The sequence below is a fragment of the Numida meleagris genome, chromosome 1 (assembly GCF_002078875.1).
Source record: "Numida meleagris isolate 19003 breed g44 Domestic line chromosome 1, NumMel1.0, whole genome shotgun sequence".
Lineage (NCBI taxonomy): Eukaryota > Metazoa > Chordata > Aves > Galliformes > Numididae > Numida > Numida meleagris.
In genome coordinates this window covers 183766646-183788037 of record NC_034409.1, presented here as the reverse complement: position 1 = coordinate 183788037, position 21392 = coordinate 183766646, and the positions used below count along the sequence as shown (strand labels likewise).

The 21392-nt window shown below is 44.7% G+C and overlaps 2 protein-coding genes across 4 annotated transcripts; one reads left to right on the top strand and one right to left on the bottom strand.

Annotated features, from left to right (window-relative positions):
* On the top strand, window positions 249-14231 carry MED17 (mediator complex subunit 17). 2 transcript variants are annotated; one of them, XM_021381944.1, is made up of 12 exons: window positions 249-530; window positions 1602-1768; window positions 2212-2431; window positions 4153-4289; window positions 4392-4476; window positions 4740-4892; window positions 5597-5727; window positions 6408-6592; window positions 7071-7208; window positions 8248-8365; window positions 9614-9773; window positions 12750-12881. In XM_021381944.1, exons 1-12 carry the CDS (start codon window positions 299-301, stop codon window positions 12773-12775), a joined length of 1752 nt encoding a protein of 583 aa, XP_021237619.1. In that variant the 5' UTR covers window positions 249-298; the 3' UTR covers window positions 12776-12881. The 2 variants fall into 2 exon arrangements, with proteins under 2 accessions (XP_021237619.1, XP_021237612.1); XM_021381937.1 differs by having other exon boundaries at window positions 250-530; window positions 12859-14231.
* Window positions 8087-21159, bottom strand: VSTM5 (V-set and transmembrane domain containing 5). Of its 2 annotated transcripts, XR_002433780.1 has the most exons (5): window positions 20820-21159; window positions 18400-18729; window positions 18163-18300; window positions 17245-17369; window positions 8087-8437 (listed from the first exon to the last, which is right to left on the bottom strand). XR_002433780.1 is itself a non-coding variant. In XM_021381977.1 (4 exons), exons 1-4 carry the CDS (start codon window positions 20902-20904, stop codon window positions 17326-17328), a joined length of 597 nt encoding a protein of 198 aa, XP_021237652.1. In that variant the 5' UTR covers window positions 20905-21158; the 3' UTR covers window positions 15388-17325. The 2 variants fall into 2 exon arrangements, 1 of the variants encoding a protein (XP_021237652.1); XM_021381977.1 differs by lacking the exon at window positions 8087-8437 and having other exon boundaries at window positions 15388-17369; window positions 20820-21158.

Below are 21392 nucleotides of genomic sequence, written 5' to 3'. Positions count from 1 at the left end.
TTTTCCTGCGTGGTTGTTGCTGGTGATGTGGAACTAGAAGTGAATTTGCCTTTAGAACGCAGAGCAAACCCGCTTCCGATCAAGAAGAACGCTGGTAAAGAAAAGGCCCGCGTGGCCCCGTGAGGCGGCCGGGCCGCGCTGCAGGGCTCAGGGCCGCGGCCGGGCGCGCTCCCGCCGCCGGGCTGAGCGCGTTCCCGTGGGAGCCGGCCCCGCCCGAGCGCCTCTTCCGGAATGGGCCGAGCGCGCTCGGCTCGCGGCTCCGCCCGGCACCCGTAGGAGGCGAGGAGGTCGCGCCAAGATGGCGGGCGGGTCGGCGGTGCGCATCAGCATCGAGTCGGCGTGCGAGAAGCAGGTGCAGGAGGTGGGGCTGGATGGCAGCGAGACCTATCTGCAGCCCCTCTCCATGTCCCAGAACCTGGCGCGCCTGGCGCAGCGCATCGACTTCAGCCAGGGCTCCGGCTCCGAGGAGGACGAGCCGGGCTCGGCGGGCCGAGCCTGGGCCGAGCCGAGCGAGGCGGAGGATGAGGAAGGTGAGGGGCGGCCCGGCCCGGCCCGGCCCGGCGGTGTGGCTGGCGGAGGCCTTCTGGTCGGACGTGTGCGGCCTGCAGCCGCCGGCGATGCCCTGTGCGTCCGCGGCGGGCGGCGGTGCGGGGCCGGGCCTGGGAGTGCCTCGTGGGGTTCCCCACAGCCAAGTGCAAGCTCTCCACCTGGGTCAGGGCAACACCGGCTGTCAGTGCGAGCTGGGGGATGTAAGGATCGAGCACAGCCGTGCTGAAAAGGGCTTGGGGGCACTGGTGGATGGCATGCTAGACATGAGCCAGGAGTGTGTCCTGGCAGCCCAGAGAGCCAATTGTATCCAGGGCTGCAGCCAAAGCAGTACGGCCAGCAGGGGGAGGGAGGTGATCCTGCCCCTCTGCTCTGCGCTGGTGAGGCCTCACCTGGGGTACTGCGTCTAGATGTGGAGTCCTCAGTGCAGAAGAGACATGGAGCTGTTGGAGCACGTCCAGAGGAGGCCACAAAAATGATATAGGGGATGGAACACCTCTCCTATGAGGACAGGCTGAGAGAGCTGGGGCTGTTCAGCCTGGAGAAGAGAAGGCTGCGGGGAAAGCTGAGAGCGACCTGTTGATATCTAAAGCGGGGCTGTAGGAAAGAAGGGGACAGGCTCTTTAGCAGGGTCTTTTGTGACAGAACAAGAGAAAAAGGGTTTCAGACTAAAAGGAGATTTAAGCTGGATGTAAGGAAAAAGCATTTTTTACACTAAGGGTGGTGAGCCACTGGAACAGGTTGGCCAGGGCAGTGGAGATTTCTCTGGAGACCCTTGGGGTCAGGCTGCCCGGGGCTCTGAGCAACCTGGTCTAGCTGTAGTGTCACTGTTCATTGCAAGGGAGTTGGACTAGATGGCCTGTAAAGGTCCCTTGCAACTCAAATGACTCTAAAATACTGCTAACAGAGTCCTAGAAATTACCTTGGTAGAGGGCGGATAAAATAAATCCATGTATCACATTGTGTTTTATGTTGTTGTGATAAGTTTGTAAAAATATAGGGTGAAAGACTCATTCTCAAAGCATACGTTGTGTCTGTATTTGTTTTGTTTTCAGGGTTGGTGAAGTTTCAGCCGTCTCTCTGGCCCTGGGACTCGGTGAGGAACAACTTAAGAAGCGCCCTGACTGAAATGTGTGTGCTGTACGATGTCCTCAGCATTGTCAAGGATAAGAAGTTCATGACTCTGGATCCAGTGGTGCAGGACCCTCCTCCTCCCAAGCAGGTATGCTGCAGCTAATGCATCTCCTTTGTCTTGGTATTGAAGATTTTGCTACACTGAGGCTGTTTTGTGTGAGTGATAAGTACAAAATCTGGTAGTGTTCCACATGGTGCCCTTGTGCTGTGCTGTATGGGTGAGTGGGAGAGGACACTGAGCTCAGAGGCTTCTTGGAGCTGTAAATCAAAGTGCATCTTGTGGCCAAATAGTACTGACGTGAAAGTAATTCTAAATAGGCTACTCGGCATCCCAGGAAAGCTCCCTCACTGTCAGGGCAGTGTGAGAAGCTGAAACATCATTGGCTCTGTGCAGCACTGCTCAGCAGCAACTGATCAACATTGTTTTTCTCCCATACCCAAAACATAGCATCATACCAGACACTGTTAAGAAAATCAACTGTGTCCCTGCTGAAACCATGACAGGTTTGTTGTGTTTTATTTTCCTCCTAGAATCCTCAGTTTCTACAGCTGATTTCAAAAAAGAAGTCATTAGCAGGTGCAGCTCAGATCCTGTTAAAAGGAGCAGAAAGATTATCCAAATCAGTTGCAGAAAACCAGGAAAATAAGCGACAAAGAGACTTCAACTCAGAACTGCTGAGACTGAGACAACACTGGAAGCTGAGAAAAGTGGGAGACAAAATTCTTGGTGATCTGAGCTACAGAAGTGCAGGTATGCAGTAGGATGTTTTTCCCAGGAATTAGTATTTAGATTTTACAAAGAGTGTTTTAAGCTGGAAAAAACAGATGGAATATCTTTAATAACGTATATCAGTTAATAACACATAATTATGAGACAGAATTGTAAGAGGATGCTTGTTTTATCATCAGGGAAAATATCCTGCCAGCCTTAACCTAGAAAATGATTTTAAAGGCGAGAAGAGTTTTAGTAAAGATTGCTTTACAGAACAATTCTATATTGGCTGGGGAGTGATCAGCTGACAAGTAGGCCTTGCAGACAAAAGCTTGTGAAGCATTTCTTTAAATTGAGGGATATCTTTTTATTTTTCTCTGAACGCAAGATTCATTATTTCTACTGTAACTTCTGAGAATTGGTACTGAGAATATGCAGCCGTCCGGTACCTAAAGGGAGCCTACAAACAGGAGAGGAGTCAGCTCTTTACAAGGATGGATAATGGCAGGACAAGGGGAAATGGTTTTAAGTTGAAGGAGGGAAGATTTAGTTTGGATGTCAGGGGGAAATTCTTTACCAAGAGAGTGGTGAGGTGCTGGAGCAGGCTGCCCAGAGAGGTTCTGGATGTCCCGTCCCTGGAGGTGCTCGAGGCCAGGTTGGATGGGGGCCCTGGGCAGCCTGGTCTAGTATTAGATGTGGAGGTTGGCAGTCCTGCCTACAGCAGGGCGTTGGAGCTTGATGATCCTTGAGGTTCCTTCCAACCCAAGCCATTCTGTGATTCTGTGAATTATGAATAATAATACTTTATATGAATTGCATCACTGTCTCTGAGGTGTAGGTGTAAAGCAAGCATCTAAACTGATTATATTGGGCACCTATTGTATTAGCAAAGGAGGAGAAAGAGATTTAGAGCTATTCATCTTCTGTTAATGAAGAAGCCGTAGCTATGACTCTCCTTGAGTCTCAACAAGGCTTTATGTTAGGTGCTGCCCTTGGGTCACAATAAATTCTCTGCAGCAATACAGGCATGGGGAAGAGTGGCTAGGAAGATGTTTGGCAGAAAAGATCCTGGGATGCTGGTTAGAAGGTGGCTGAAAATGAACCAGCAGTGTGCCTAGGTGGCCAAGAAGGCCCAGGACATCCTGGCCTGCATCAGAAATAGTGCTGTCAGCAAAGCTAGGGAAAAGATTGTCCCCTTTCATGCAGCACTGGTGAGACCACACCTTGAGTACTGGGTTCAGTTTTGGGCCCTTCACACTACAAGAAGGATATGGAGTTGCTCAAATGTGTGCAGGGAAGAGTAAGGAAGCTGCTGAAGGGTCTGGAAAACAAGAATTCCGAGGAGTGGCTGAGGGAAGTGGGCTTGTGTAGTCTGGAGAATAGAAGGCTGAGGGGAAACCTCACCTTCCCTACCTGGAAGGAGGTTGCAGCGAGGAGGGTGTTGGTCTCTTTTCTCAGGTGACAAGTGATAGGATGCAAAGAAATGGTCTCAAGTTGTGCCAGGAGAAATTAGATTGGATTTTGGGAGATGTTTCTTCATGGAGAGGGTAGTTAAAGGTTGGAAAGGGCTGCCCAGGGAGGTGGTGGTGTCCCCATCTGGAGATACTTAAGAGATCTGTAGACATGGTACCAAGGAACATGATTTAGTGATGGGACTTGGTAGATCAGATTGATGGCTGGACTTGATGATTTTGAAGACCTCTTCAAACCTGGATGATTTTAGGATTCTACTATGTGTGTCTTTGCTCTTCTTTGATTAGGTTCCCTTTTCCTTCATCATGGCACATTTGAGGTGATCAAGAACACTGACATTGACCTGGATAAAAAGATACCTGAGGATTACTGTCCTTTGGATGTTCAAATCCCAAGTGATTTAGAGGGATCAGCCTATATAAAGGTTTGCCAGAAACTGTAATAGAATAGCATGGATTTTATGCTCTTTGTATGCTCACAACAAAGAATAAACTTCAGATAACCTTTTTTTTTTCCCCTCACCTAGGTTTCCATTCAGAAACAAGCTCCAGACATTGGTGACCTTGGGACAGTCAATCTCTTTAAAAGACCCATGCCAAAATCAAAGCCAGGTATGTTGTTTTCTGAGCATGTTCTCAAGAAATAGATTTGTGGGTGATGTTTAATTTGAAAATTCTCACATAAAACTTTGAAGAAGAGTGGACAAGAATATTCTTATTTAAACTAAATAAATTCTGAGAGATACTCAATTTGTAGAAGAAAACTTACTACTTACTACTCTAGCGATGACATTCAGGTGACTACTGCAGAATATCTGGTATCTGAACAGAAAGGTAGCTTCTCTTTTCTGAAGACATTAATTTATATTTTTAAGGTACTCCGCACTGGCAGACAAAACTGGAGACTGCACAGAATGTTCTCTTGTGTAAAGAAATCTTTGCCCAGCTGTCACGAGAAGCTGTTCAAATTAAATCACAAATTCCTCACATTGTTGTGAAAAATCAGATCATCTCTCAGCCTTTCCCAGGTAGGATTACTTGCTTAAATACAGACTGAAATTCTGTTTTATGTGACAAAGCAAAGAGTGTTAACCTTGCTTTTCAAAGGTTTTGAAAAACAGTTTCCCAGAATTTTACTTGCTAATTATAGTAAAATCCAACTAATGCACTTTATTTTCTAATTTACTCATATTTTATTATACAGAGTTTGTTTTTTTGTCAGTAGTACTTAACATTGTCTTGTCAGCTGTAATGATAAGTACACATTGTGGAGCTTTGCATAAATCGTTGCTTCGTGTAGGTGAAACTTTACAGAGTTGAGTTAATGGGTTATCTGTAGAACTAAGGGTAGTACTCTTCAATGGGGACAATTAGAGAAGATGAAGATGGGTCAGAGCTGCTGAATTCTTACAAGGGATACACAACTACTTCTGAAGAAACCTTTTTCTTTTTTTCCTATGTGCGTGGGTTTGAGTTAGAGAAATTGGTATGAAATGCATCTGTTGAGTTAGTAGTTGGCCTGTCACTGCTTCAATGAACAGTGTTACCTGCTTCTGTTGCCGTGTTCTCCATCATGGTTTGATTTCTACCATTTTCTTTTTCTTTGAGATGGTGAATGTTGGTTGTAGAGCTAATGTCTATGTAAGGTGAATGTCTGTGTAAAGTTCTCAACAGCCTGTTTGGAAACTGTCCTTATTTTTTTTATTCATCTTTTAAAATCTGCTTTGTGCAGGTTTGCAGCTGTCTATTTCTCTGTGTCACTCTTCCAATGACAAAAAATCACAGAAGTCTGCTTCGGAAAAACAGAATCCAGAGGATCATCTCTATGTTCTGGAACATAATTTGCATCAACTTATCAGAGAGGTAATGCATTCATGGTCTAGTATTGGAGAGGGCTTTTTTTTGCTTTTGTTCAGACTTGCATGCACTGCTGTAATAACAGATGGCCACTAGAGGCCAGTAAATTCGTATCCATTTCTGTGAAGCAACCTGCTATTCAGGTTTACTGTGCGTTGGTGACTAAGGAGTCCACTTGTGCTTTCATGGAACACTAGTCCTGAGCCTAACCTTAAGCATGGCTGCTCTATTCAGAAAAGCCATGCAAGGATTTGTTCAGTACAGCTCACCAGTCTCCCTTTTTACCTCTGTGTGTAATTAGTGTTTGCAAGTACTTAATGAATTGAGTATTGATTCAGACTGTACTTCCATGAGAAGAGAACAACAAATGTCTGCAATAACTTTGCTTCACTTAAGGTCAGATTATTGCTTCAGTTTTTTAGATTGTCATATACTAAAATGGAAAGACCTGGGCAAGTAAGAAGAGATGTGCTCCTTTCCTGAACAGAGAAACTGCAGATGTCTAAGTAGCTGTGAAAGCACGTTCCAGAAGGTGTTCCTATCCATGGAACGTGGCTTCACAAGCCATGAAGCCATGTGCAGCATTACGCTTTTAAGACTTGATGTGAAGCAGCATATTGTAGTATGCATCTTAAATCTTGCATTGGTGTTATTTGGTCACTTTCTCTTTTAACAATTGTTGGCAGTGTCACAAGCAAACTTTGAGCTCAACAGTGATGCCACATCCAGCTAGTGCCCCTTTTGGCCATAAGAGAATGAGGCTAGCAGGACCACAGGCTTTTGATAAAAATGAAATCAGTTCTTTGCAGTCAAACGAAGGACTTCTGGAAAAGATAATAAAACAGGCAAAACACATCTTCCTGAGGCGCAGGTAGGTCACGAGCTGTTCTTGTTAAGGTTGCAATGAAATGTGTCATGATGGAAAACATGATTTTTTTTTCACTGTTCAGTTTCTGCTTCTTCTTTGACTCTTTTAAGTACTAAGAAAAATAACAATGTGTGATCATGCAACGCTCAGCTAGAGAATCTGAATTTTTCCTTTTACTGAGGTCTGTGCAGCTGTGATGTAGGCTGATGATAGTTACCCTTTTTGGTGTTCTTTGCTGTGCAGTTGATACTGAGTAATACCACATCAATTCTTCTGCAGAGTGCATGTGAAATATACACAGCAAACAGTCATACTCAGTCTGCACCTAGAATTTTGAACTACGTGGTTCTGTAAAATTGGAAGGTTTTTTTTTTTGTGTGTGTGGAAAAGATCAAACTAATAACCTGCTCATTTCCTTTAAAGAAGATAACAGTGCAAATTGGCAATATTATTTTGAGTGGAATGTGTCTTTTTGCTCTAGAACTGCTCGAACCATTGACAGTCTGGCCAGTCGTATTGAGGACCCTCAGATTCAGGCCCACTGGTCCAATATAAATGATGTTTATGAATCCAGTGTTAAAGTTCTAATAACTTCTCAAGGATATGAGCAGATATGCAAGTAAGTACAAAAGCATGTGCATCTTCCTATTTGTAAATTGATGTTGCAGTAGCGCAGCATATACAAGTTGTGTTTTGCAGTTCTAGATTTGTCTTAAGGCAGATTGTTAGGAGCCTGTTTTTTGTGTGTACAAGTGTTGTATTTTTCTGAGAGGTGGGAGGGAACAGCTACCGTAAGAAAGCTCCTCACCCACTTTACAACGCATTTAATGAAGAAACTTAGTGAGCAGTTAACTAGCACGGTTTCCTTCAAGGAAGGACTCAAAGCAGAAAGTGGTCCTTTAGGAGGGGGAGTATGGAGGTAGCTGAATGTACAGTATTTCTGTACATGCTGGTCTCTGAGCTTCCAATCTGGGCATGGAGAGCTAGTCAGTGCTCAGTCCTAGCTTGGTTACAGAAGCACTGAAATGTGAAGCTCATGTAATTTATGCCATTACTGTATCGTTACTGGAATATGAGACTTCATGTACTGGAAACGAGCGCCTACGTGCTGACCAACAGTGCATTAACTAATAAGGTACAGGTGGGTGAGCTAGTTGCCTTAGCACCCTTTTGCCATTTTGAGCAGTCCTCTTTGTCTGTGTCCACACTGTGGAGCAGGCTGTGGTTACTGGTGCAGTTTGCGGTCTTGGTTCCAGAATACATACGCTGCTCAAGTCTTAACAGCAGGATAGCACCGGCCCATAGTAAATTTTCCCCTGTCCTCTGGAAGGAAATGGGCTCAGTGCCAGAGAGGGAGAGGTGAGGCACCTCGGGAGGTTCCTTGACCTGAACAAGCACTGGACCAGCTCTGGGAACGTGCCATGGAATACATTTGTCCTGCAGTACAGAAGTTTAGACTTCACCTTTTCACCCTTCATCTTGTGCTGAATGATGAAATTGAGATGTTTAAGTTGTTGTTGTATTCCACGGGCTTTGCACTATCCTTATCTTAGAGTTCTTATCAGTTAGTGGGAAGAATTCTGTGCTCTTAGAACAAGCTTCCTATTTACTGAAGTGTTATAATACATTTTGAATAAATGCGTATCTTGTCTTCAAAGATCCATTCAACTCCAACTCAACATTGGAGTTGAACAAATCAGAGTGGTGCACAGAGATGGAAGAGTTATTACGCTGTCCCATCAAGAGCAAGAACTGCAGGATTTCCTTTTATCTCAGGTATACTCCTGTACCTTGTTCTTCCTTTTCTTCCAGCATTTTGGGGAACAGAAATGAGAATCTCACCTTTATCTGTGTAGGAAACATTAGAGAACTTGAATTAAAGTTACTGCCAATAGAAAGATGGATGACTGGATTTTCCAGTATGTTTGTATAGTGAATTTAGCAACTGCTACTAAAATATAATGCCAGGTTTTACTAAGGTCACTAGCAGCAATCGGTTTTTGCCCTTCCATTAAAAATACATTTGTTTATGCTACTCATTATCAGAGCGATAGCTTTTTTGCTGACTTCAGAACAAGCCAGTGAGAGCAGACCACAAGGTATTCAATAGATTAAGCTTACTGTAATCAATTCCAATCTAGAGATCTCAGTGAGCCCGCAATTACTGTCATTTCAACACTGTGTTGTTAATGTTTGCTTTGCAGCAACCATTATTAAATCAGCTGATATTTGAACTGAGGCTTCTTAATCGTGTGGAGCAAGCTGCTGGTTCTGTTCAGAAGTGACGGTCTCCCTAATACAGATTACAAATAGTCAAAAAACAGGTCTTTAATAACAGTGCTTGGCCTGTTGCAGTTACATCAAACTCCACAACACAAAGAAAACAAGTTGAAACAGATTTTGCCGATGGTATCTCTTCTTGACGATGTGTTTTTGGACTTTTTTAGAGAACTGCTAACAGTGCTAGGTTGTTCATTGGAACAAGTGTTACGTTTTGATCTGGAAAAACATTAGCTTCTAAACTTGTAAGCTGTTGAAGTTCAAAGCTTAAAGCCCATGAGCATTAATGGGGATAATCATGTGCCAGAGAACCTCGGTCTTTACTTGAGTTTGCGATGTTAATACATATTTGCAAAGACGTTTTAGATATTTTACAGCAGAGATCTCTGTCCAAGAAAGGATATTTCAAAATCCTTTTCATAACACCTGGGTTATTTTCTTGTTAATTGAAAGCAGTACTTAAAGTCATCTGGCTGCATAGTGTACTTGATACAGTGGTTTCCTCTGCCTGCAATTAGTCTAAACTTAAATAAGACAAAGCTATACTGACATATATAGCATGTTTAAAAACAAACAAACAAACGCCAAAACAACCACCACCACCACAAGAACAAAAACAGACAAAAAAAAGAAACCTAAACAACAAACACGGGGGAAAAAAACCCACGAAGTCATAGTTCCTCTGCATTTCATTTTGTGTTGTGCAAATACTGATGAGAAGATGAACCTCTTGTCGTCTTTCAGATGTCGCAGCACCAAGTACATGCAGTTCAGCAGCTTGCGAAAGTTATGGGATGGCATGTGCTGAGTTTCAGTAATCACGTTGGCCTGGGGCCAGTGGAGAGTATTGGCAATGCATCAGCAATAACTGTAGCATCACCAAATGGAGACTATGCCATTTCAGGTAATACCTTCTATTTAAGTGCATGCAAAATTCTTAAGTTCTAAAGGGTTTTTCTCTGAAATCAGTCTCCAGGATTTTATAGAACAATAACAACTTATAGCACAATATCCTAGAAACAATCTCTTGTCACCTAGAGAGAATTAGTACTTTGCCAAGTAAGCCACTTAATGATTAAACCAGATTTGACTTAGACAAGCGTGAAAATAGTTCTTAGAACTGGCATAGAAAAAATAGATTGCAGAAACAACAGGATCACAACCCTGGACTTAAAGAGAACTCTGCTCTCCTTATGGATCTGCTTAGATGAGTTGCCTGGGATGCTGTTCTATGGAGAGACAGAGGGGTCCAGAAGAGCTGGTTGATTTTTTTTTTTTCCCCAAAGATCACCTCTGTCAAGGTGAAGAGTAATCATTTGTGTGTGCACAAAGTTGTGCAGAGGTGACAGAAGATCTGCATGGATGAACAGGGAGTTCATGATTCAACGTAGTTGTAAAAAGCCACAAAAGATAAGAGCAGGTGACCCGAGAGTATGATAGAGAGTATGATAGAGAGTATGACCTGAGTATGCCCAAGAACTCAGGGATGGGAATAGGAAAGCTAAAGCACCTGTGGGATTGAATTTGGTGAGGGACATATAGAGCAACAAGAAGAGCTTCAGTCAGTATGTCAGCAGCAAAAGAAAGCCTAGGGAAAGCCTAAGCCTGGTGCCAAGTGGGGACAGGACCTTTTAGTTCAGGACGTGGAGAAGGCGGGGGTACCTGATGTCTTCTTTCCTTTGGTCTTAAGAATGACCTTCAGGAATCCCAGGTCCCTATGACTTGGATCAGAGACTTAACTTGACCTCCTGACTGAGGTTAAATGATGATTCTGTGAATCTAGAACCATTGAACACACTGGACATGCACAAGATCCCAGAATTATGTAGGATGTGTCGATGAGTGCTGAGGGACCTGGTTAATGTCACTGTAAATCCACTCTTGATCCATGGAAGGTCATGTTGATGAAGAGAGATTCCTGAAGACTGGAAGAAGGCCCGTGTCATAAATTAAAGGAGAATGGGAAACTACAATCTGGTCAGCCTCACTGCAGTTACTGAGAAGATGAGGGGAAAAAATTGCAGCAGTTTCCAAACATATTAAGGACATAAGGTGATTAGGAGTAGCTGACATCAATTTATGAAGGGGAAATTACGCTCAACCAGCTCAAAAGCTTTTTACAGTGAGATAACTAATTCAGTAAGTGAGGGGAGAACAGTGCATTTTTTCTATTTTAGCAGGGTTTTTGAGACTGTATGCCAGCATCTCCCTCGATTGACAAACTGAGGGAATAGGAGCTAGGCTGGCTGAACTGCCAGGCTTAAAAGGTTGTGATCCTTGGCCACAAAATCCAGCTGGATGCCTCTAGTGTGGTGTACCCCCGAGTTCAGCACTGGGACCACGGCTGGTTAGAGCAACTGGATGTTGGGGCATGACACACACTCAGCAGGTTTGCTGGTGATACAAAAATGAGAAGTAGTTGATGGTGATAATGTGCATGCTGCCGTCCTGAGAGACTTGAACAAGTAGAGAAGTGAGCTGGTGGGAACCTGAGGGCATTCAGTAAAGGGCAGTGCTAAGTCCTGCAGGTGAGGAGGAATAAGCCCAGGCACCAGCAAGCCTCCCAGGAGTGCCAGAATGTGTCCTGATGACAAAGGAGGCCAGCAGCTTTCTGTGCTGCATCACACAGAGCCTTGCCAGCAGGCCCAAGGAAATGGTCTTTCCCTTCTACTTAGCACTAGTAAGGCTGCAGCTGGAGTCCTGCGTCCAGTGCTGAGTTCTTCAGCACAGGAGAGGCATGGATGTGCTGAAGCGATTCCAGCAAATGGCCACAAAGACCGTGAATGGACTAAAGCACCTCTCCCATGAGGAATGGCTGAAGGAGCTAGGTCCGTTCAGTCTGGAGAACAGGAGGCTGAGGAGGAACATCATTAATGTCCATAAATACCTAATGGGAGAGTGCAATGAGAACAAACCCAGGCTCTTTTCAGTGGCGCCCAGCCATGGGCACAAACCAATTATACAGGAAATTTCATTTAATCGTAGTAGTGTTTTTCACTGTGAGGATGGTCAGGCCCTGGAACAGTTTGCCCAAAGAGGCTGTGGAGCCTCCGTCCTTGGAAGTACTCAAAACTTGACTAGAAATTGTTCTGAACAACCTGCTTTTGCAGACCTTGCTTTGTGCCAGGAGGTTGGACTAGATGAAGGTGCCTTCCCTCCTCATCTGTTCTACATTTTGGAGATTACCCTTCATAGGCAAAGAACTGGCAGCTGAGGTAGCTTCTGGATCCATGTGTGTTAGTTTTGGTTGCAGCATAAGGTGTGCTTCCCCCTGTGCTTCCCAACTCTGAAGTGGTCACACAGCAGAGGTTTGATCCGCTGCCAAATGTGTAATGTTTGGGGAAGCTGTGTGTTACCTCCCTAACCAAATAATGAGCCCACCACTGCCAACAGGGGGGAAAAAAAAAGAAACTAACACCAAAAAAACACAAGCAAAAAGCCTGTCACCATAGAGAATACCACCCTCTCCCCACCAATCTTGCAGTTTGATGATAACAGCAGTCCTGACTTCATTCCTCTCCATTTGAGATAAGTCCAGTAGAAATAAATATTTAATGGGTGCAGCTCGTGAGAATTAGAATGTACTTAATTTTGAATAGAATGCTGAGGAACACATCAGAGATAAGAATTAAGTGGGGAAAAAAAATAAACCACCCCACAACTTGACGGTCTTAATAATATAAAGGAAAAATAAATGCACGTGTAAGGTGTATTCTCTGGATTGTTTTTTTGTCAAATGTTTCTTTGGTTTGCTTTAGCAAAGAGCAGTGCTAACATAACAAAAACTGTAGAGAAAAGGTGTGAAGCCAGTGAGAACAAATCAAAAGCAGCAGCTTTTACAACGTAGACGTATGTCAGGTAATTTGTCATTTGTTTCCAGCACGTTTGGAATTGACTAAACAATAATGTACTGCATGCATGAGGAAGGATATTGAACGTGAGCAATTTCTGAAGTGTAAAAATACTCCTGAAATCTTTGTTCACCGCAGTGCGAAACGGTCCTGAAAGCGGCAGCAAGGTTATGGTTCAGTTTCCGCGGAGTCAGTGCAAAGACCTCCCCAAAGGCGACGTGCTGCAGGACAACAAATGGAACCATCTGCGAGGGCCCTTCAAGGAAGTGCAGTGGAATAAAATGGAAGGGCGCAACTTCGTGTACAAAATGGAGCTGCTCATGGCAGCCCTAACGCCGTGCTAACGCTCTGTCACTCTCTTCGCTGGGGCTTTGACTCATTGCTGTGCTGCCCGAGCAACAAGGGATAATGGAGCCTATGGGGCTGTACAAGAAAATGAAACCAAATTTATTTCCTGTGCAGGCATGGCTGTTGCGGAGTTTATAATTAAAAAGTTATCAATGATTTATATAGAATACAGCTTTTTCAAAAAGTTCCTTTCAGCTGTACCTTTGCAGGCTGCTCTACCTAGACCGACAAGCCAGAGTGATTAACGTATTTTATAACGTGAAATTCAGTAGTCCTTTGCTGAATGAGAGGTGCCTGCTCAAAATGATACCCTCTCCTTCCCGGCCTCTGCTTTTTCTGAATAAATTTTTACAAACGTTTCTGAAAGGAGAACATTCTGAGATCTAAGGTGTGCAACTGATAAGCCTTTTAGTGGCTTATATCACAAGGCAAGTACCATTGCGTAAAATTCAAGTAACAGGTCTTCACTGCGTGATGCTCTTGGCTTGGCGGGTGATGGCGTACCTCTGCACTGCAGTGACGTGGCTCTGGGTCACCCACTGAGTTTCCTGCTGAGAGGAACAGCGGCGTTGAGAGTGTTATAAAGTCACAGCCTGTGTCATGGCTATAGATGTACGAGTCCCATAGGCTCATACATTACTTTGCTTGCAATTTCTGTTGTTTGCAAGCATGTAGAGGAGACGGTCTTTATCTACATGTAAAGTTCTCATGCCAGTTTGAATTTTTGTGTAAATTTTTTTGTGTAAACTCACGTCTAGAAAGAACAGACCAGGATCAGAGGAGGAGCAGGTAACTCATATGCAGTAAACCCTGGATCTCCATTGTCATCCTGTTCTTTTCTTTCTGCCCTGGCATTCACTGCCATTCAGAAGAATGCTAGTATTATTCCCTTAGAGAGAGCTCCCCTGAGGTCTTAAAGACGTAATTTTTTTTTTTGTTTCTTTGTTGTAATTGTAGCTGCCTTGATGTTTCCACTAAAGTTTTGCACAGTTTTCCTTTTGTGATTAACGACTAAAGGTCTTTTTGGAACTTGCCTGTACGAGCTGGTTAGGACTTGCATCCATACTGTATTACGAGGCGTGTATATATATGCATATATATGTAGATGAGAACTTCTTGCACATAGAACATGCTTGAATTAAAGCATCGTACTTCTGTAGTAACAGTTGTTATTTTGCTATGTTCTTGAGCAATATGGAATAGCTGTTAGAAACACCTATTAAGCAACTGCTTGTGGCAAGCTGCTGTTCAGTGTGTATCCAGAGCAGCCATTATACCGTGTTGAAATTTTCCATTGTGGAACATACTGTTATTTCAGTTCCTTGAAGTTCTTACTTCTGTGCCACTGAACTGTGGGAGACAAAGGGATTTCTCAAAAGTTGGCTTGGGTAATTCATGAAAATGAAAAAATAATCGTTGAAAATAGCACATAGGTCTCTGGATCATCTTGAGGTGGGTGAATCTTACACAACACCTGTGGTGCCCGTTCCCACACTGCTTGGCTAGCAGATGGACTTCTGTTCTTACTGAACGTGGCAGTGCAGCTCCCAGCCTGATGCGCGTTGTGCACCTGACTGCAGTGAGGCTGTTTTGACTCCTGGCAGCACGACGCATCTCACTCAAAATTTGATGTATGTATGAAACTTAAATTGAGCTGTATACTTCACTGTTTTCAACCTAAACTGACAAGGCTGCGTGGAGCAGCGGCTCTTCTGTCAAATGAGCACTTCATTACCAGATAATCACTTTGGAGCTATGAAGTTGTCACGGTTACAGGGTTTGTTTCCTTCTGGGAAAAAAAAGGAGAACGAAGGACGCAGAGGGAACATTTCTCTTGTTTCAGAAGTGCCAGCACGTTATGAGCAAAGATAGTTGTTTTAGGCTTTCAGGCTTAGCTATTATTAAAAAAACACCACCATGTGGTTAGGAGCCTGCAGTGTCTTTTAAAATGAGGAATCTCTGGGTATTCAACACTGATGGAAAACAGGCTGATACGACCTCTAACTTGAGAGATGGACTTGGGGCTCTTGGCAGTGTGTCTTTAAACACGAGATGGATACGTTAATAGAGGATTAAGACCTTTACAATTGATTACCAAAGCAATCTGGTGAACTTGGACATCTCTTTAAATGCAAAATGCATGAATCCCTTTGATCACGTGGAATCTTGTAAATATTAGCCTTTGCTGCAGTTTTGCATGCAGTTGATAAGTGGAATATGAATTGCTATTAATTTCTAAACGTACACTTTTTTAACAGCTTGCAGTAACATTTTAAATTCTTCAGTCACCTCCTGTGTAGCAAGGGACTGCCACAGACGTTTCATCCTCACATTTTTTATATCAAATTCTGCAGTAAGTAATGCATACTGACAAACACCAGTTTCACAGAATGTGAATATTTTGTTACCGTACCTGTAAACATTTTAAAATTTGGATAAAACTTTTCAGCAAGTCTATGGGAAAAGCAGCGTGTAAGCTAGTTACTAGGTGCTGTCACTGAATATTGTTTAATACCCCCTTGTTCTTCTAGGATATCACGACCTAAAAGCATCAATAACCAAGGCTGGGTGGCTGATGCTGCTGTCTCTTTCACCAAGCTGAGAGCTCCAACCATGCTAGCTGGAAACTTCCTTTGCTGTTACAGTGCATCTACACTGTAAGGGTTTTCAATGGTCACTAACTACTTTATTCCATCTTTCAAGTCAGAGCATTGATGCCCGCATACATTTTCTGACTTGCCACATGTATTCAAGTAAATGTCAGTAGACAAATAATGGTTTTAAACGTCAGCTGCACTTACTGTATTTTCTAAGCAAATCTAGCTATATGCTGAGCTCAGCCTAGTCACTTCATGTTTAAGATCTAAGAGTTGGGAATTAGAAGTAATAAACAGAAATAGATATACAGAAATAAAAGTATTCTGTCTGCTATATAAATACCTTTAAAGGACACACTTTCAGCTTCTGTGTCACCAAAGCTTAGTTCACTCACACTTGCAGAGGACTGGCAGTACGTATTTAAAGTGGAGAACTGGAACAAATCGTTCCTTCGCTGAGCTATGCTTTTGCTGGGATTTTCACTTACTTTTTAGTTTCTTACTTCCTGGATGCAGGAAGGAGCAACCGGCTGTATCAAACACCTGAATTTATAAGTGGGACTTGATAGGAAATTCTTTGTTTTCATGGATCAAACCTGTGGTTCTGCTGCTGCTGAGCACAGCTGTCCTTGAGTAGAGGGAGAACTGTCACCCCAGAGATGTGGATGCCCTGTGCCTGGAGACACTCAAGGTCAGTCTGGATGGGGCTCTGAGCAGCTAACTGAGCTGGAGGTGTCCCTGTTCATTGCAGGGGAGCTGGACGAGATGACCTTGAAAGGTCCCTTGCAACTCACACAATTCTATGATTCGACTCGTAAAAGCTTTATGAGGCAAGTGAGCTCAAGTGTGGAAGAGGCAGCAGCAGCAGGTAAGCTCAAAAAGCCATGTGGTATTTGTAGACACAGACTAGCCCTTAATCTCTTACATTGTCGATGTTTTGCCACTCCACTGGTGTGGGGACAGTTTTTTATCCTCCATTTCAGACAGCACCATCTTCAGTGCCTGTGCACAGTTCCTTGTTCGACAGCCTTTCCTAGTACTGTCATAAAATGTGTGTTAATGTCGCTGGGCAATGTAAACAACTGGAAGCATAAGCAGTGGAACTTTGACCATCTTGGCATTATTTCAATGTCAGTTTTGTCTCAGAGAGAATTACAGTTTGTGTTCAGAGCTTCAGGAAATTCCTTATGACTGAAAGTAGCAGCACATGCATAATAAACATGGATTCAATCCTTGCAGTTATTTTTTTTAATGTAATATTGTAATTAGACATTAAGTTTATTAAGTAGAGTGATCCTAATGGTTGTTCTGTCTATAATAGGGGACTTGCTGCAGCCAAAAGCGTCCTTCAAGAACACTATCATTTCCTTACAGGCTGATATTATTGATTGCTTGTTTTTAGGAGTGGTAAGAGGCTGTAGATCTTATTAGTTAGCCACAAAAATGTGTTTGTGCTCAGCCATGAACGCGCACTCTGACTAGCAGTGCCGAAATCGTAACAGGTCAGAACAACTCCATCAGACACTGCTGATTTCAGGTCCTATTAGCTCTGTCAGTCAGGTAGTCACAAATACTTTACCTTTTAGGTTCCTTCTTGCTTTCCTTGCCAGTACTTTCTCCTGAGGTAGAGTTGTTATTTTTGTTATGAGACAGTCCTTGGCTAACACTCAATGGTTTCCAATTCAATTTCTTCAGTTGTACTTGCTGCAAATGAAAGGATATTATTATTGATTGGCAAATGGATGGGAAGGTCAGCATTCCAAAATTAACAACTCCATGTTAATAGCTGAGACATTTTTAATATTAGCTCAAGTTTACTCATCTACAATTTGGTTTTAAGTACATCTTTTCAAAATATTTGACCGCATAATAAGTCCCTCAAAACCTTGAATATGACACTAGTTGTCAAGCACAAGACTAAAAGCACTATGAAAACTGAGATGAAGTCCATAGGGCCCCATGACTTCCAAGAGGGCTCTCCTAAGGTGGGATCGAGACATAAGTCACTGGATCCTGTTCTGGATGAGGACAGAGCAGGTCTCCAGAACTAGTATTCCTGAAGTCGGCCAGAGAGTGCACTGAATTCAGACTTTGAAGAACTCTTGCTGTACAGGAACACTGGCTTTAACTGGAGGAAGGAGAGGCTTTACCCAAACTCTGTATTCTGGCATGGTATGAACATTCTCAGCAGCTACAGAAGCTCATGAACTGTGTGTCCACTTTAAAAAACATCAGGAGCTAACAATGTAGGGAAGTGTTCTGTGGTTTCTGATGTAAAGTGTAAGGTAATGTCCTGTGGATCTCTCTCGACTAAAGACCTATTATTCAGTTGCCTGTGTTAATACAGAGTTGAACAGGATGACTTAACCAAGCCCTTCCAATTTTGTTTTTCTGTGTCACTGCTTAACAACTTTACAGCTCAAACCATGAGTGAGTTTCTCAAATTTCTCAGAATTCAGATTGGAAAAACCTGTATCTTGACTGCATTCTTAGGTACCTGTTAGCTTATGTGTCTTCTTCTGGAATAGATGCAAGGATTTGTTACACAGCCACATGAAGCAGATCAAAATGGCAGATACTCCAGCAAGAAATGCAAAGAGAACTGCTACGAAATGTAAATCTTCATAGATAATCTCTGCAAGGAGGGCAGAAATGCGTAATATTACAAAATTGCTTATGAGCAGTTTAATGTTTAAACACAGGGTAAGGCTAAGAACTCCCGTGAGGTTCATACCGTAAACATTGAGTACGATGGTGCCGTAGGTGTTGGTTCCATACTCCTCTGTGACTGTGATAAAATAGTAGCCAGCATCTCTCATGCCCACGTTCAGAAGCTGTATAGAGCCGTTTTCAAAAGTAGTCACTCTGTCCTTATAGACGGTGGATATGTTGATGTAAGTCCCACTTTTCCACTCCACAATTTTGGTGGTGCCCCAGCTCGACACATGTTTCCACTCAACAGTGGCAGTGCCTCTAGAGGAATACTCAACGGAGAGGAGGATATTTTGTGCCACCGTCGCGTTGATGTTGGGCTGCGGGACAATTAATGACACTCCTCCAGGGGCTGAAAGACAGAGGGGGCAATGAGAGCAGAGGGGATGCAGCAGCTGAGTATCCTGGGCAGGGTGGGGCCTCTTGGGAGGGCAATTCATCCTATCGTGGTGGTCTGGTTTAGGACAGGATGGGTCATCCTCTGCGGTTTCTCTCTCTGTTGACCACAGTAGGAATATACTTGTCTAACTTAAGACTAAATACATGTTTTATTTGGTTATGGCCAGGAGAAATGTTTCTGTCTTACAGGACAAGTAACTGCTTGTGTTTCAGTGTTTTGAGGAACCAGTTTGGAAGAGTCTTTCTGGGGAAGGAAGTGTCACATTTTCTGGAAGCTCTAGTCTTTTGATTTATCTCAAGTGGAGAAATGGAAATCACGTCATGTTCTCATAAATCTCATCCTTAATATGTTTGATCATGTATGGAAAAAGTAGGTGCTGCATTTTCTTCGTAAGTCCTCAAGGCCCCGCAGCCCACCACCTCCTCAGAGGTAAGACGAACTGCCTTGTGTGAACAGTCCAAAGCTCCATCTCTCCTATGGCCCAAAGTCAGTATGTTTCACAGTAATGTATTTACCACTCAATTGCCAAGCACTTAACAAACAAAAAAAAAAACGGGGATGGCATTTATGATTTCCAAAGTCAATTACAGTGTTCCAGTTTACAGGGACTTCAGACAGATCAAGTCAGGCTAATGCCCCCACTAAAATGACAACGAACAGACTGAAGAAATACAAAACCTGGTCTATTTACCTCATGCCGTGGATCCAGAGTAATGCTTTTGTGTTCATCCAAAACTGGCCTGCCTTTAAAATTCTAGATTTTAAATGGCCAAAGTACACTATTATACCAACTAATTGTCATCCCCCAAAGCAAGAATTGTAGCAAGCTTAAATATGTTGGGCCAGGACTTCATCATGTTTGCAGGACGAGAGGAACATAGCAGGCTGCAGGAGATGTCAAGCAGGTTTAAATCAGAAATAATGTGTTAGCAACGTTTGAGAGAACAGCTATGTCAGGACAGTCAGCTATCTGCCAGCGCAGATAAATCACATGTCGTCAGAGGGACCTTGTTTCTGCTTTGCACTGGCTTCCAGGCAAAAATGGGCTCGAAAGAATAATTACCACACAATTCCCACTAATGTGATTATGGAGCTGTTCATCACTGTTAAACAGAAGGGATCGTTTTGTTTAATGTGTAACTGCAATAACTCTACTTGTGTGGGGGTTTTCCTGCGTGAGGATCTGGGAGAATACCAAACATCCGAGTTTCAATTGGCACGCATAGTTTCTGAGTTAGTGGCACGTTAGTGACACTTGGCTAGAGGCTCAAAGCAGACCCGAGGCAGATAAAGCACAGAGTCAGCCTTTTCCTGGTTCAGCCTGGAGCTCACCCGCTCTCGTGGCGTGGGCGCAGCCTGACTGCTATCGCTGAGCCGGGGAACAGCGGTGGGACCTCAGCTCTTCCCAAGACACGACTGCTGGGATTCTCCCTTTGCGGGCTCTTGCCGTGCTGGCGCTGCCCGCTGCCCTCCGCAGCCCCGTGGCACTCTCAGCTCGCTTCCAGTCTGCCTTCACCAGAGACTGAACAGCCCCATGGAAAAGGGCTTTGTGACAGCGAGATGAACTGCGCGGATGGGAACTTCTGGTAACCGCTGCAAATTGCTCCGGTTGTTTTCTGTTCCCTGTGTTTGTTTAAAGGCCTGTTTCTGACTAGAGCTGAGCTGAGAGTCTCGCTGCGGTGCCTTTTTATGCTGCGATAAAGGCAATTCTTTTCAATATATGACTGCACGGTAAACGTTAAAAAAGCAGATACATCCTTCCACTGAACTATTTGCAAATACATATGCTCTCCATCCAGCCCACGGAGCCAAACAACGCACCGCAATATCGAAACACTGACAACTCTTTTTGACACGCAGGCCGCCTGGGTCGCCTGAACCGGTTGGATCCCAGCAGAGCTGCACCAGCCCGCACTGCAAACATCGCGCCCAGCGCCCGTGCTCGGCCACGGCGCAGCCACCAGCCCCGTCCCGGCCGAGGGAGACCGGTACCGCGGGAGCACGCAGGAGGAGGAAGAGGGAAGGGGAGCCGGCGCACTTACTCTGCAGAGCCCAGCCGGCCGCCAGGCAGAGGGTGACGGTCCCCACGATGGCACCGCGTCTCCGACAGCCCCGGAGAGGTCTCATCAGAGAGCGGCCGCAGCGCCGGCATTGACACCGCCGGGCGGGGCCCGCGGGAACGGGCTGCCGGCCTCTTCCTCGCGGCTCTCCCTCCTCTTGCGCTGAGCCTTCCCCGCGCCTCTCCCCGCTGCCCCGACACGGCCGCGGGACGCAATTGGCCGCCAAGGGAACCGGCCCCGCCGCCGATCGGCCGGGCAGGGAGCGAGGGGCGGAATTCAGAAAGTCAATCCCGTAAGGCGCGGAATGGCGGCTTCGGTGCCCCCAGCGGAGGGCACGGCCCCCGGAGGCGCTGCCGGGCGGGTCACGTCACGCAGCGCGGCACTGCCCGAGCGGCGGGGAGCTGTGCGCATCCGCACCTCCACGACCGCGCGCTGTGGCGAGGTGCGGGCCGGCTCTGCTCACATGTAACAGCGATGGGACGAGAGGGAATGGCCTCAGGGTGCGCCAGGAGAGGTTCAGGTTGGACACTGGGAAACATTTTGGAAACATTTCTT